Source organism: Scophthalmus maximus, chromosome 11 (genome assembly GCF_022379125.1).
Source record: "Scophthalmus maximus strain ysfricsl-2021 chromosome 11, ASM2237912v1, whole genome shotgun sequence".
In the NCBI taxonomy this organism is placed as follows: Eukaryota; Metazoa; Chordata; class Actinopteri; order Pleuronectiformes; family Scophthalmidae; genus Scophthalmus; species Scophthalmus maximus.
Window position 1 is genome coordinate 14,731,160 of NC_061525.1, and position 15,437 is coordinate 14,746,596.

General features: G+C 41.7%; 1 protein-coding gene across 1 annotated transcript; it reads right to left on the reverse strand.

The window, feature by feature from the left end:
• Nucleotides 1–367: 367 nt before the first annotated feature.
• On the reverse strand, nt 368–14,517 carry ube4a (ubiquitination factor E4A (UFD2 homolog, yeast)). The gene is made up of 20 exons (XM_035623996.2): nt 14,388–14,517; nt 10,036–10,199; nt 9,667–9,843; nt 8,509–8,621; nt 7,872–8,024; nt 7,563–7,722; nt 7,267–7,469; nt 6,845–7,036; nt 6,396–6,729; nt 6,066–6,192; nt 5,584–5,891; nt 4,989–5,121; nt 4,662–4,852; nt 4,321–4,421; nt 3,523–3,636; nt 3,053–3,227; nt 2,776–2,956; nt 2,404–2,551; nt 2,037–2,194; nt 368–1,914 (listed from the first exon to the last, which is right to left on the reverse strand). The coding sequence occupies exons 2-20, from the start codon at nt 10,157–10,159 to the stop codon at nt 1,779–1,781; spliced, it is 3,228 nt and encodes a 1,075-aa protein (XP_035479889.1). The 5' UTR covers nt 10,160–10,199; nt 14,388–14,517; the 3' UTR covers nt 368–1,778.
• Nucleotides 14,518–15,437: the final 920 nt, after the last annotated feature.

Here is a 15,437-nt window from a genome sequence, read left to right on the forward strand (position 1 = left end):
ATTTTATGAAATATTTCATTCAATTGCTGGTTTGAAAACCACTTTATATTGTCTGAATTTTGAAAAGTGCTCTATAAATATTTTTATCATTATTATTATTATTAATAGAGTTATTTAAATAAAATGTAACTATATAACCTAGATGTGCAATTATGTGGCCCAAATCTAATTTGTCTGAGCACTTCTACATACACAAGAGGGGTGACCCAGGTTTTAAAGAATTCCATGTACAGATGCTATTAAACAAATCGTTTCCAAGTGACTAGGGACATAATAAAGGAAGAATCCTCAAAACTCTGACTGAAGAGAGCTATACAAAGACACCTGAGCTACAGTTAATATTATAGGAAGATAACATAACAATGTCTTATATAACGCACATTAGTTTTATTTCTTAAATCATACTGTACATTCAAATAAACACAATTAAAACAAAGATATTGCATCATAATTTAACCCACATAATCCTTCAGATGGTAGATATTCAACATACAGTATGAGAGCATGCCAACAAATACATCTTTGTGTATTTCTATCACATTTTGCCATTTTATACAACCACATTTAATTATGAATTAAAAACCCTTTAATTCAAAAAGCTACTCAATAACAAGTTACCTTGTCTGATTTTCTTTCTTTCATTTACAAACTCATAACTATGTCTCTTATAAGTATGAAACAAGTCAGATCCTCAATTGCTGACATTTACTTGCAAGGCTCTTGGTTTTAGGCACCAGATCTATTGATCAGCTGTCTGCCCACATGTTAATATGCTATGCATTCACACAAAAACCAGTTCAGGATCACTTCCATCTGGTGATGTTAATTCAAAGGATGGCAATGACTATCATATGGACCACCAGTCAAAGATAATTGAACCCTATATTCTTCTATATTCTTTTTTGGTCCAATTTCAAGAAATATGGCCATCCTCAAGACCTTAAAATTAAAATGAGTACATAATATAGGTGCAATTACAAATTTAACCTTACTGAAATTAGTAATGAGATTCAAGTTTGGAAGCCGTTCAGCTCAGTCAAACAGGTACTGGACAAATCAGCAAAAACTTTATGTATACATTTCAAAATACACAGTAGGATTTTGTGCTACATGTTTTGAATATCTCCAGATTATTTCTAATAAAATAAAAGTCAGAGTTTAATTCAACTTTAATCTTACTTGCTAATTCTATTTACAATGGTGCTTGAGATATCACCAAAATGCTCAAATATAGGATGTTCAAGACCTTTGAAAGGCAGTGTGTGATGTATTCTTTATGAAGGTGAAATCAAGGTTAAATCATAAATGACTCCATCCATGTTCTGCCTAATGAGTTCCCAAAAATACTTACCTTGCTGTATAAAATCTTGTCGTGGCCAGCTGGTTAGGCAGGAGTTCATTCAGTACATTCAACAAGTCCTGTTGAAACTGATACCTCTGGCCACAGCCCTGACTGTAATAATAACTAATCAATACACGGTATTCAGGGGAAAAGGAAGCAGAGTCAGTGGAGTCAAACGGCTGCTGTGCATGGATTTTGAAGTTGCCACCAGCCGCTGCGCTACAGGTTGTCTGGACTGCTGTGGCAGAGAGAATCCACAGAGGATGAAGGCTGCATGAAAAGCCTAATGCAACATTAGTCGTATCTGAGGACTCAGAAGAAAATCCACAGAGGAAAGCACACAGTGGATTAGCCAAGAAGCAGAGGAGCACATGAGATGCAGGCCAGGAAAGAAAACAAAGATGCAGTCATTGTTTGTCACAGTGAGGGATCACAGCTAGCCACTGGGTCCCAGCTGCAGCCTCTCCTGCTTATGCTTATCCAGCCACTGTAAAATCTGCTGTTTGAGTTCCTCATTTGGCCTGATCTGGTCCATGGTTAGAGGACTACGGTTGAAAGGGTCTGTCTGGTCACTGCAAGGAGTACATGATCAATAACTGGTTACTCATTTGGCAAGTGAGATTACAACAAAGACACATATCCTCTGAATATGATATACCATATGGACTCCCAGGCTTTGCTGGAAGCCACCTACCTAAGGAGATGCCTTGCTATTGTTGGGCGATCGACTGTTACGTTGGAAGAAGGGAGAAGAACAGGATCCAGCATCAGAGTGGACATGATGGGGTCCAAGAACTCATCTGGAGCATCTGAATATGTCTCCTCTTCCTGCTGCTGTCTATCTGCATGGGGCTAAAACAGAGATATAATGATAAAGCTTTTTTTAATAGTATTTTCTAACACCACCATTTGTTTGTACAAATTTAATGACTTTTCTACTTTATCAGTAATTACCAGTCATCAGTACAGATATATAGGACAAATATTTGTGAAAGCTGAACACATGCTCTTCTTTTAGCCCCGGGGAGAGGATATCAACATTGTTCAAACTCAAATTATACCTTTATTTTATCAGCAAAAAGTCCAAAAGCGACAATCATGTCACCAGGTTTGTTGATCTTCTTCAGTACCCTAACAGTCTGGGAAAAGAGGGTAGCAGAGTACGATCTTCCATCCTTTGGGACTGTAGCACAGAAATTCTCCTCATCACTGCCGAGGAGAGAAACAAACATTTAGTTTTAAATTAGGGATCACAACAGTGTTTGTTCTGTGGCATGTAGTCAGTAATGTGCCAATGCATTTCTTCTTTAGAGATTGTGGCACCAAAATTCTCAAAGGAATGAAATATAAAAAGGACGGCTAACTTTTTAAAAACAGTTTAATTTCTGTTTCTCCTTTGCATTCACTTTGTAAACATTGAGTGTTGAACATACCCCAGGTTTAGGTAGATGGTGCAGATATCGGAAACAAGCTGCTGGGGCTTGAAGTCGAACTCACTGAAGTCCTTGACTTTAAGGGCACCCATCTTAGGACCCACCAGGTGCTGCAGGAAGTAGTTCAGCATGGAGATGATCCTCTCAGCCAGGAAGGGGTGCACAAAGATCCCCTTGATATCTGGAGAGGGATTCGGTTATAGGACAAAACAAGGACAGATGAAGGTAATGATACATCAATACATAAAGTCACATGTAACAATCTTTTCTGTCTGACCTGAGGTGAGAAAGGCCAGTGTGCCGATGGTCTCATTCGACATGATGTTGTGGAAACGTCCCAGCTGTCCAAACATCTGCAGGCTTGACTCTTTCTCTCTTCGGGCATCAGGGGCCAGGCCTTCCCACTCCCCTCGATCCCGCTCCAGCTGCAGAACCTTGATTTTACTCAGGTACTGCAAGAAAAAATTATGTTTTTTTTCTTTGAAAATAATAAATAAGCTATTTCTAAGGATTTAAATAAATGTATATTTTTGGTTAACAATTTTTTATCGCCACAGTGCTGAAAAATTACTTCCTTTGTTGGGTGCAGTATTTTGAGATTAACTAGCATGTACCACCAACTTAATATTCACAACAAACTGAATAAGCACTGAAAAAAAACAAATTCTTTATGTTACATATACTAATTTGATGGAAAGTATTATTAGTCAAATATTAGTGAATATGCATTGAACGTTGTGAACTCACCTGAATAGCCTCATCCAGGAGGAAGATGGCATCATTCATCAGTAAGTTGAGGAACCTGAGGAACAGAGGGGGATTCATGGCCTCCAGGTTCTCGGATGCATAGTCGGCCAAATGCTGAAACAAGAAAAAATCACATGAAACAAAGAACCCATGGTGGGATAGTATAGTGTATAGATAGAATCAAATAGTGTATCTCTATACAGGGGGACACAGTATTAAAGCCTATAAATTGTGGAATACTTTGCAGTTCATTGCAAGGATACGAGTGTACGCTTTTTTACTTTTTCTCCTGCACTGAACTATGCCTCTCATACCAAAAAACAATTTTGCGGCGATGTGGTGAGAGTGCGTGTGGGTTTGTTTGCTGCTCTGTCATCAAAAATCAATGTCTGCGAAGACGTTGACCAATCATTACTGCCATAATACACATGATAGCCAAGAATTTTATGTACACAAACCACAAATCCTATTTATGTTTCCAATACAGCCATTCTGCCAGTGTTCATCTAATACTAATATTGTTACACATAATTTCATGAGTAGGTGGTCCAGACACACATTAATGAAACCTATTACTCAGCCTTCAGTGATGAGTAGATAGAGAGAATATTCTTAAGGATTTAAAGTTTCCAGCTATGGGGACAGCAAACAATATTAACAAGGTATTTACTTTGAGACAAACTACACAAGTCACACAGAAAGAAAATTAAACTATATGCTACTTTTTGTGAGTAATAAAATCATTTGACCATCAAGACTTCTAAAGACTGACTGTCAAAAACATTTATTTCTCGGTACCTTGACGCTCTCTCTGTAGTTATCTTTGCCCCACATGTACTTGAGGATGGGATACATGGGCCTTCTGTAGTTGAATTTCTGTTCAAACTGATGAGGATCACCTGAATAAAAGAGAGGAACAAATTAAAATCAAACACAGTTCAGGTTTCACCTGACAGAAAAAGTCTCTGATATAATACCACGTCTTTAAGCAGGTTCTTTTTACTCTTTTCAAGTTTGCATACTTGTGACAGCAGCTGTTAGGCAGTTCTATGACTTTTAAGAGTTAAGTGCTGTCTCAATATACCATCCCAATCTAACACTAGTAAGTCAAAAAATTGTAAGGAATACAACAGTTTCACCTGTGAATTCAATGTCTACAAACACAGTGATGAGGGCCTCGGCCAGCTGAGGTGCATATTTGTAGGAACAGAAGACTCTCTCTCGCTGGAACACAATTGGCTGAGCAGCACCAGGAACTACAGGCTCCATGTGTGGCATCACCGCCTCTAAGACTTCCGCAAGCTTTGCCCTTAAGTGTGGGTTCTTCATCCTGTTGGATATACAGGACAAACGGGATTGGAACAATATTTGAAATTGTATCAGGAGCTGCACTATATAAGCCCTGAAAATTCAGACAACTGACTAATATAGCAGACATGATTCAATTAGTTTATAGAGTAACGTACCTCTCCACATTACCCATGAAGACAGTGATGAAGTTAAAAATCTGCTCCAGATTTTCTGTAGAAGTCTCCAAGACATCGTCAGCAAATCGCCGCAGAAAAATGAAAAAATCTCCCAAGTTTTCTGCAAAAAACTCTGAAAAATACAAAGGTGCAGTTCAGCATTAGTGAATTAATGTACTTTGACTGACAAACAACTGCCACCTTGCATGCATTCCAGAGGTAATGCCCAAATGTTTTTGTAGTATTAGCTATGTATACATTTGAGATTGGATCCTGTGGCATTTTATAAACTCATACATAATAAAAAGGGAATCTTGACAATTAATGAGACCATTAAAGTGGTGAGGAGTGTCATTAACTACATGCTGGAAGATGAAATATGCTTTTACAAGGCAGGGGGCAGCATTTGTGGACACACTGTATCACATGCTCCAATTTATGACAAGGACAAACATTTTTTATAAACCTGACCCAATTTAAAATATAGAGAAATTATAGACTCCTCTGAACCCAATGGGTCAGTCTGATGATCAAAGACGATCAAAAAACTGGGTTTTCTGTTCTACTGTATTGTGTAGTGGAACCTCTGACTTACCCGGTACATAGCAGAGCAGAGTATTCTGCATGGAGGGCAGCGGGAAACTGAGCGCTACATGTTCAGTCCCCTGGTTTCCCACACTAAGCTGAACTAGCAGAGCAGCAGTGGAAGCTTGGAGGTTAAGGCAGCATTGCAGCATGGCAGGCTGCGTAGTGGCAGCTTTGGTTGACAGGTACACAATCATCAGACGCTCAAACTGCTCCAGGAGCTGCTCCGACATCGGGTTGCCAGTCCGCTGGGCCTCCTGCCACGTCACCTGGAGCCGGTGGAGAGACTGGTTCATCTTCACCATTTGCTCATGGAGTCTGCACACAAAAAATTGTGCATGGAAACAAACAGAGGCAAGACAACAAAGGTTAATGCTGACATCTGGTGCGAACATGAGAATAACACAGTATACTATATTGCTGAGAGATGTGCTAGACTGTGAAGGCTAACTATGCTCTTTTAACTTCATAGTAGAAGATGTTGGTATGAACCTGTGGAAGCCTAGATGCAGGGTGAGTTGTGTGAGGATGAGGTTTTCAGTCAGCAGGCTGTAGGACTGTGCAAACTCCACTGGCTGTTGAGGGGGCACCGGGATCAGACAGGTTTCCTTGTCGAGACCTGGAAGTAGCAATAGGATATTATTACTCTTGGAAAATCTTACGACTATTAAAATAAAGTGCTGTAAAACCCAAGGCTATAAACTGACTTGTAAAAGTAAAACAAGTATCAGCACTGCTGTATTAATAATGATACATCAAAATAATGAATCATGTTTTTAAATGATAAAAGTGTTATTGACACTCATTTTCACATATATTTACCCCTCGCATGAACATTGCGATTCCGCCTCTCTTCTTCACTCAGATCCTTGAAGCCGCAGTAGGTGGGGTTGAAGGTGAGCAGTTTGGGCGAACGAGGCCTGCAGAAAGGCTGGCACAGCTTAAACAGAGCTGCACCCAGGTTCAAAAAGAATGCATCTGAAGCATACATCTGGAAGAAGATCTCTGGCATCTGATTGGCCCATATCTTCGCCCGGCCGGCGTTGGCCTGCAGACAGCTGCCCAGCCACGACAGCAGCAGGTGGCGCGTCTCACCAGATCTCTGAAGCAGGTTTTTCAAGATTTGGTGCAGCTTGTCGTGAAACTGGCCCATAAACTATAAAATTAGGGGAGCAAAGATCATCAATGATCATCAGCTCTGATGCAGTTGTAGTTTGAAGACCGTATAATAATTTTCATGCAAAAATGCCAACTATTAAGAATCTGTTTACCTGGTAGATGTTGGCCTCCTGGACCTTTGTCTCCTGGGCACTGGAGCGGGAGGGGTTCAGGAAGTAGCCATGTCCCTCAACCACACCTGGGGTTTTTAACAAGCAGGAGATATTCAAAACTGCCCCCAACAGGCTCTTCTGGTACTGCATACCATTGGCTGGGTCTTTGGGCTGAATGTATTCCATCAATACCTGGGAAAAGAAAACAAAAAGAAAAGTGAAGAAGAAGAAACATTGGAAGGATTTAAAAAGATGGGGCCCTGAAATAAAAAACATGGATTGTTTTATATATTATTATATTTTTATATTAGATTTTATCATATAGTATTTGATTTGTAGCGAAAAGGAAGATTATACGTTTTGGTCAGAAGGAACATTCCAATAACATAACACGGATATAATGTCTCTGTGTGACCTCTGACCTTAGCGATATCTTTATGGTGGCTGAAATAGAGGAGAACGTCTAAGTAGGTGTAGAGGAGAGGCTGACAGAGGTCCAAGTCTTTGATGCGTCCGTGGAAGATGTCAAACACTGGTACTATCACCTCCTCGAAGGTACGCACTTCCTGGTCAGAGAGCACGCCAGCAATGACCTCGTCCACAAACTCAATCACTTCCTCTGACTCTGAAACACACACAAAAAAATTTTTTACATAAAAAAGGAACATGTCAAAGGAAACTGTTAACCTAAACTAAACTAGTCCAAAACTAAACCTACGTGCTCCATTGAAACCTTCCAGCAGCAGGTCCAGAAGCTGTTCGTAGACATTCTGGCTGATGTAGATCTCTGGGGTGAGCAGAACTGTCCGTGTGTTAGACACCGTTAGATTCTTACAGCGAACAGCAAACGACAGCAACTTCTCTGGTACCTTTGTCACCTGGTGAATGGATTAACAAAGAAAGAAACTGCCTTTGAAAGAGAATGGGTCTTTTTTTTCTTTTCTTTTTTACATTCCAACTGTCAAAAATAGTAAAAGCTGAGCATTGAAGTGCCACAGTTATAGTGAAGTAGGAAAACCTCTTGCACCTCTTCCTTGGCCCTCTGGAAACAAGCAAAAAGATAAGGGATGGCACATTTCTCTCCAGCATCACGGTCAGCAGACAGGTTTACCGCGCTACATGATGTCATGTAGATGAGGTGGTTTCCAGGCTCTGGCAGCAGCAGGCGGTTAAACAGAGCCTGGAGGACAGAGGAAAACACAACAAACACAAATCAGACTGTGGAAAACACTTTCTACTAAACTCATATATTTTGAGATTCATAAAATGTCTGTATCCATTTCTTACACAATGTATAAAGCTTCCAAATGTGTCAGTTTCTTGAATAAACAATATTATCGTCCTTTTAAGACCAATTTTTTAAATACTGAATCATGTGAGCTTGGTTGTTGGTGTCCTACAGGATTTGTGTGGCTGCTGAGAGAAATGTTATCAAGGGTCCATATTTTCTGACATTTAATAGACCAAGCCAGTGATTTATTAATCATATGAGAGGACAGAAGCAGTAAGACCAACTGGACTGTTGTTGACATTCATTCTTATGTCAACAAACACGCATGTACCCACAATGGCTGTTATTGAGGTGAGTAAAAATGATTGAGTTCATATTCATTTATCATACGATAAGTTGATGATGTAATTATTGTGACAGGCCTACATCAGACCTGCTCTATGTTGTCCATATCCAGCCAGTCCTGTCCATCCAGATCTGCAGCCATCTCCTCCAAGAACACGCAGCGAGGGGGGGTCCCATTACCTCCTCTTAGACTGGGATCACCTGGGGTGGAATATAAAAATCAGGGTTTCATACAATTAAGTCCTTGTATCATATTACACATAACATCCCAAGAAGCTTAATATCAACCAACAATGAATATCGGATTAATTGTAGTTGATAAAGAAATGAATGGCCCTTTACAAGAATAACTTTGATAGGGGGGATTAAATGCACAGTGTGTATTTCCACTGGTTTATTTGAGACAGGAGTGCAAGAGGAATTCGTTGAAACGGCTCTCTGTGAAACCAAAGGGGCTTTTAGCTTGCATTTCCTGATATCCATGACTCATCCTTGAGCAGTCACAGTGGTAAAGAGATGCAGCCGACTCACTGTGAGACTTCACAGTGTGTGAGGTCTTTGTACTGTCTTTAAGGGTGATGAGTCATTTGTTACTTACTGGAAACTTCAAATTAGATTTTCAAGACCAACACAACTGAAAACAACATACTATGCTATTACAGTATTTATGACTACCAATACACGTACAGTACATCATTAGGCATCTGTTTGTCTGTCAAATGTCCTTTTCAGATTGAAGCAGGAGCTAAAATAACAGATGTTTGTTGGTGATGTAGAAGGGTCAAAACTGATTATAAGACACAGCCGCCTCTCACACTCTTTTACATGGGCCTTAATGTATAGTTGGCCTTGGTATGGTTACTAACTTGAGTTAAAATAGAGTTGCTACAGCTTTACTACGTAATCTATAGATGAGATAAGTTAACTATTTATTGCAGCATTGTATATATTGCAACAAGTATGCAGTTTGGGCTATTATTATTATGGATAATCTCTACAGCCATTACTGTGGAATTTCCATTATGAAAACAACACTGTAGAGACCCTTTTTACTCGTATCAAAACATAAAAGCCCTCTTTTGTGATGACTACAGTTGTGGAAATGGCAATCTGTCACGAAAGAAAAGATTTAACACAACTATGGGCATTTACAGTCCAAAAAAAGTGAGTTAAAATTAAAAGGTCGCTTGTCCTCCATATGGTCTCTAATGACTTAATACCTGATCACAAGTCTCCTTTTACTTACTGTTGTCCAGAGTAATGAGGAATATTCGCTGGATCATGTGATTGACGTTGAGCTGTTCACACAGCTCCTGGCGGGACCGGAACGAGCGGCTGATCTCTGCCACAGAGTCGTCATTGTCATCAACGCTGTCTGACACAGAGTTGTCTGAGTCTGACTGGCTCTCTCCCGAGCCCTCCACTGTGACATCAGATACATGGTTTAAGTGTCAAAAAATGGGGTTCATTTTTAGCCAGATGTCAGTGTTACTTGTACTAACTTAAAATAAAATACACTAATGCTTGAAATTGTGTCCTGTGTGTATTTGTGCATTTTGTTATGAACTAGATTTTGACTCTGGGGTTTGCGGGGGGATCAAATAACACTTCTTACGCTGTGGTTCGGTGGACAGCGGTTTCTGGCCTGATGCAAACTGTGTAGCATCAGCCACGGAGCTGAAGAGGGCAGCGAAGGGGTTGCAGGAGATGTTCTGGTTGTTGTTGCCCTGGTCAGTCATCTCACTGGGGCTCAACAATCACTCCATCCAAGATCGCGGCCTAAAGGAGCAATTCAGACACAAGATAGAGTATCTTGTTAATTATCCCATATTTATTCCAGTAATCTGTTTATTATATATATTTATTCCAGGGGGCTGCAAGGTGGTGTAGTGGTTTGCGATGTCGCCTCCCAGCAAGAAGATTCTGGGTTCGCATTCCGGCTCGAACCAATCAGAACCTTTCTGTAGGACCTCTCTGTGTGGAGTTTGCATGTTGTCCCCATGTATGAGTGGGTTCTCTCCAGGTACTCTGGTTTCCTCCCACATTGCAAAGACATGCAGATTGGGGTTAGGTAAATTGGAGACTCTCAATTGACTGGAGGAGTGAATGGTTAAGTCTCTGTATGTTGGCCCTGGGATAGGCTGGCGACCTATCCAGGTTGTACACCGCCTCTCATTCAAATCAACTATAACTTTTAGTCTGTAGACCACCACAGACAGTAAATTTGTTTGACATTCTTTACCAACTTAGGTTTTTACTTAAAATCAAAATGCATCATTATAAATGTAAGTTTCCTTCTTTTTGGTTTGAAATTATTTAAAAACGATACTGTGGAGAGGTGCTTTTGGGCCAATTGCGCATTATCCTCTGCTTTTTTGGACGTTTTACTGCAGCAGGTATCGCTCATGTCACGTTACTGCCTCCGTCTGGCATCAACCCTCCTCATGGTTATAGTCATTGAATCAGTCCATTTGTCCTATCTCCACATTCAAGTGTATGTTTTTTACACCAGTCGGTAACAAGGCTCGATGATTCCTCCATTTGTCCTATCTCCACATTCAAGTGTATGTTTTTTACACCAGTCGGTAACAAGGCTCGATGATTCCTTTATTTACCATTTGTTTAATCAGTTTGTCTACTTTTTTTTGCCTCCACGAAAATTGACATGCACAGAAATACACAAGAATCTGGCACTTTTGTCTTGTTTGGTTACTATTTACACTTTAAGTGGATTTCATACAACCGATACATGATTGTTCGATGCAGGAGGTTAAACACTCGCTGAAACATCGACACGTCACCTTAACTTCAGGAGATCTGGAACAATATCCATGTGCAGCATAAGACTGTAAATTAACATTTAGAACTGTAGACTTCAGCCAATCACATGGGCAATCATGTGGCTTTGATATTTGCTTCAAAGCAAAGAAACTAGAAAAATTAAATGAACTATTACAACACCTTTACTTTTTCAATACATTGGCAAAAAACATTAACTCTTTCCCATAAAAAGTTTCATCAAATTAAAGTAATCCTTCTAAGGAAAATATATTGTCAAAATATTATTTTAAAAAAGTGACTTTTTAGCAGTGAAACTGTGGCACTTTTTTTTGGCATGACCATATAACTTCTCCATATGACCGGACTGTAGTAAAACTACACATAAATAAATTGTGGTTGCAAGGAAGTGAAAACTAGTGGAGGCATTCATTTTTGAAAATTAAAGATTCTACGTTCTGGTACTGTAAACTTCATTTGGTTATTGTAAACATTCCGCAACAACAATTTACATGAATACATGTTGTACTTTATCCTTAGGGTGTCTTGGATGTTCAGTACAAATTCAAACACAATCCAGTGAAAATAAGCCCCCTGGTATAAGGCTTAGAATACAATTGTGAATACACGATTTGATGAAAAAGGCCAAACTTCTAACAATCATGGCTAAAAAAAAGTGTTTGGAAAAGAGCTATAGGATTTCACATTTTCCCATGAATTTAATAGATGTTTACACGTTTTTTTTTCTTCAAGAAAATCCATGATGTGAACTGGCATGCCCTCGTTGATTTGGCATGGAATGAATCCCATGTGTTTTCAACCGTTTAACCCAATAAGAAATTGTTCACTTGGGCTTCAAGATATAATGATAGGAAGTTTTCACAATTTTTCTAATTTTACAGATGAAACAATCCATCTATATATAAAGAAAATAAATCTTTCAGACACACTGATGAGGAAGATAACTGATGGCTGCTGCAACACACCACTTATCTCATGGAATGATACAACCTTTTCTTTCATGTGTTCATTTCAGAAAAGGTGGAAGCAGTTTGAAAACACAACTTTACAACAAAGGAGCTAAATATAAACTAAACTAGAGTCTCTTCACAAAACAAGGCCACACGATGAGGACGGTGGACCCGTCCCATACATGTTGTTTATGAAGTGGGACATATCCCACACAACTTTGCTATTAATCAAATTATGTAGCCAAACAATATTAAGCAGGCTTTAGGCCCGTGTGTAATCCAGTCTCAGGTTCTACAGTGATTCGATTGTACATGTTGTTAAGGAGTTTCTAAACGGATTTTGTTGCAGAGGTCCTGCAGCACTTGAGGTAGATAAGAGGTCAAGAGTGGAGTTCATCTCCCTGATAGATTTAAGAGCTCGCTAACGAGACAAGTGTCAAGCTGCAGAAGGATTCACAACCTTGCAACCTGGAAGTTCTTTTTTAAATGATGTTTTGTTACACATCTGTAAAGCATTAGTGAATTTCACAATAACACAATTAGAGCTTATGACCTTTTTTTTTTATAAATGCTGCCTTGTCAGACAGTGGCACTGAAACACCGATCGGACGGATCTAGAAGGATTCTGTCAGGACATTCGGGAAGAAAAGACGCTCAATGAAGCAGTTTGTCGTGCTCCCGGTTTGACACCAACCGGCCGCCGGTCCGACGGTCTGTACCGGGGACCGACGGTCTGTACCGGGGGACCGACGGTCTGTACCGGGGGAATGACGGTCTTTACCGGGGGAACGACGGTCTGTACCGGGGTCCGACGGTCTGTACCGGGGACCGACGGTCTGTACCGGGGGAACGACGGTGTGTACCGGGGATGACGGTCTGTACCGGGGGAACGACGGTCTGTACCGGGGGAACGACGGTCTGTACCGGGTTCCGACGGTCTGTACCGGGGACGACGGTCTGTACCGGGGATGACGGTCTGTACCGGGGGAACCGGGGGAACGACGGTCTGTACCGGGGGAACGACGGTCTGTACCGGGGGACCGACGGTCTGTACCGGGTCCGACGGTCTGTACCGGGGACACGACGGTCTGTACCGGGGACCGACGGTCTGTACCGGGGGAACGACGGTCTGTACCGGGGGAACGACGGTCTGTACCGGGGACGACGGTGTGTACCGGGGGAACGACGGTCTGTACCGGGTCCGACGGTCTGTACCGGGGGAACGACGGTCTGTACCGGGGACCGACGGTCTGTACCGGGGGACCGACGGTCTGTACCGGGGACGACGGTCTGTACCGGGGACCGACGGTGTGTACCGGGGACGACGGTCTGTACCGGGGACCGACGGTGTGTACCGGGGGAACGACGGTCTGTACCGGGGGAACGACGGTCTGTACCGGGGGAACGACGGTCTGTACCGGGGACCGACGGTCTGTACCGGGGGAACGACGGTGTGTACCGGGGGAACGACGGTCTGTACCGGGTCCGACGGTCTGTACCGGGGGAACGACGGTCTGTACCGGGGACCGACGGTCTGTACCGGGGGACCGACGGTCTGTACCGGGGACGACGGTCTGTACCGGGGACCGACGGTGTGTACCGGGGACGACGGTCTGTACCGGGGACCGACGGTGTGTACCGGGGGAACGACGGTCTGTACCGGGGGAACGACGGTCTGTACCGGGGGAACGACGGTCTGTACCGGGGACCGACGGTCTGTACCGGGGGAACGACGGTCTGTACCGGGGGAACGACGGTCTGTACCGGGTCCGACGGTCTGTACCGGGGACCGACGGTGTGTACCGGGGGAACGACGGTCTGTACCGGGGAACGACGGTCTGTACCGGGGACCGACGGTCTGTACCGGGGAACACCGGTCACCGGTCGTTGCTCGCCGCTTTAGCTTCACGTTGCAGCATGTTGTCGCACTTCCCCGTCAATTGAGCATCTCACGGCGGCCACGCGTGTGTCCCCCTGCGGGGTGTCGGCTCTCTGACAGACCGTCAACCCGCCGCTCCACATGTGTCACTTCCCCCGTGCAGCGGGTTATAAAGCGGCGTTAGCCTCACGATGCTAGCTAGCTAACGAGCTAGTTAGCAAGCCGAGCTGTCATGGGGTCACCGCGGGTCTATTTCAGCATCGATATCACAAAGTGTTCCAGTAACGGTACGAACGACCGGTCCAGACGGCACAGAAACGACAACGAGTGATGTCTCACCTGTTCGACGGGAAGAAATCCGCGTTTTTTGGTTAAAACAAATATCTTGTACGAAGCCAGTGGGAGTTCCCTAGTAAACAGAAATTATCAACGTCATCAAACGGAGACGAGGAGTCCGCTCTGCTGAGTAACTTTTTTTTTTCTTCTTTTTTTTTTTAAATAAAACGATAAAACATGTATGATTAACAAAATAAACAACATTCAGTGCCACAGTATTTCAAATTTCAAATTCATTCAACATCTCCCACGGTTATAATAGTTTCTCACTCAACATTTATGGGGGGGGGGGAAATCTTGACTATTATGTTAAAGGGGACAAAATAAAGAGCATTTTTTTTAATGGAATACTAATTGCTTTACTTTACTTGAAAACCTTAGAAAATAATATTTTTGGAGAACTAGGTTTGACTTGATTTAGTTTGGTGGACTGATAAGCAATTAATTAACTTAGGCTTCAGATATTAATTATTGACATTTTCTATGTTTTCTGGCGTGTTATACAGTTCATTATCTATTGATTATTAATGGGGAAAAAAACAAATAATTGCAAATGAACATCATATTGGTTGCATCTCTTCAGCTCTCCAGTGCCAGTGTCTCAATGACGTCACACAAAAAAATTAAGTCATCCAGGAAAAATAATTATTGATTAATCAGATTATGTAGACCCAAGTTATATGTAGTAAACCTGGCACGTTGGATTTATGCCTGGTTTGTAATCAAACCTTGATCTTGTGATTCGAGATTCAGAATAACAAAGATGACTGATCTTTCTTTCTTTCTCTCTTTCTTTCTCTCATGCTTGGGCAGCAGAGGGCAGCAGCAGACCATTGCTTCAGCTTTCTGATAAAGTGGCAAGTGAGCATGTAGTACATCAATAAAACAAAAAGTTGAATTCAAAGCTTTAATAATGATCTAATAATTAAATATTAACTTTAACACCCAGTGATCTATGACCTATGACTTTCAGTATATATATTTGTTTCTAGAATCATCCCTTGTAATTAGATGAAACGGTTTGCCTCCTTTATACATTTTGCCAAATGCTAT

Bases quoted from the DNA above. Each gene is read 5' to 3' on its own strand.
- ube4a (XM_035623996.2), bottom strand. From the start codon at position 10,159: ATGACTGACCAGGGCAACAACAACCAGAACATCTCCTGCAACCCCTTC. The intron at 7,037-7,266 runs GTCAGAGGTCAC...TTCTTTTCCCAG, and splicing joins ACCATAAAGATATCGCTAAG to GTATTGATGGAATACATTCA. The intron at 4,853-4,988 runs GTACGTTACTCT...TATATCCAACAG, and splicing joins TTCATGGGTAATGTGGAGAG to GATGAAGAACCCACACTTAA.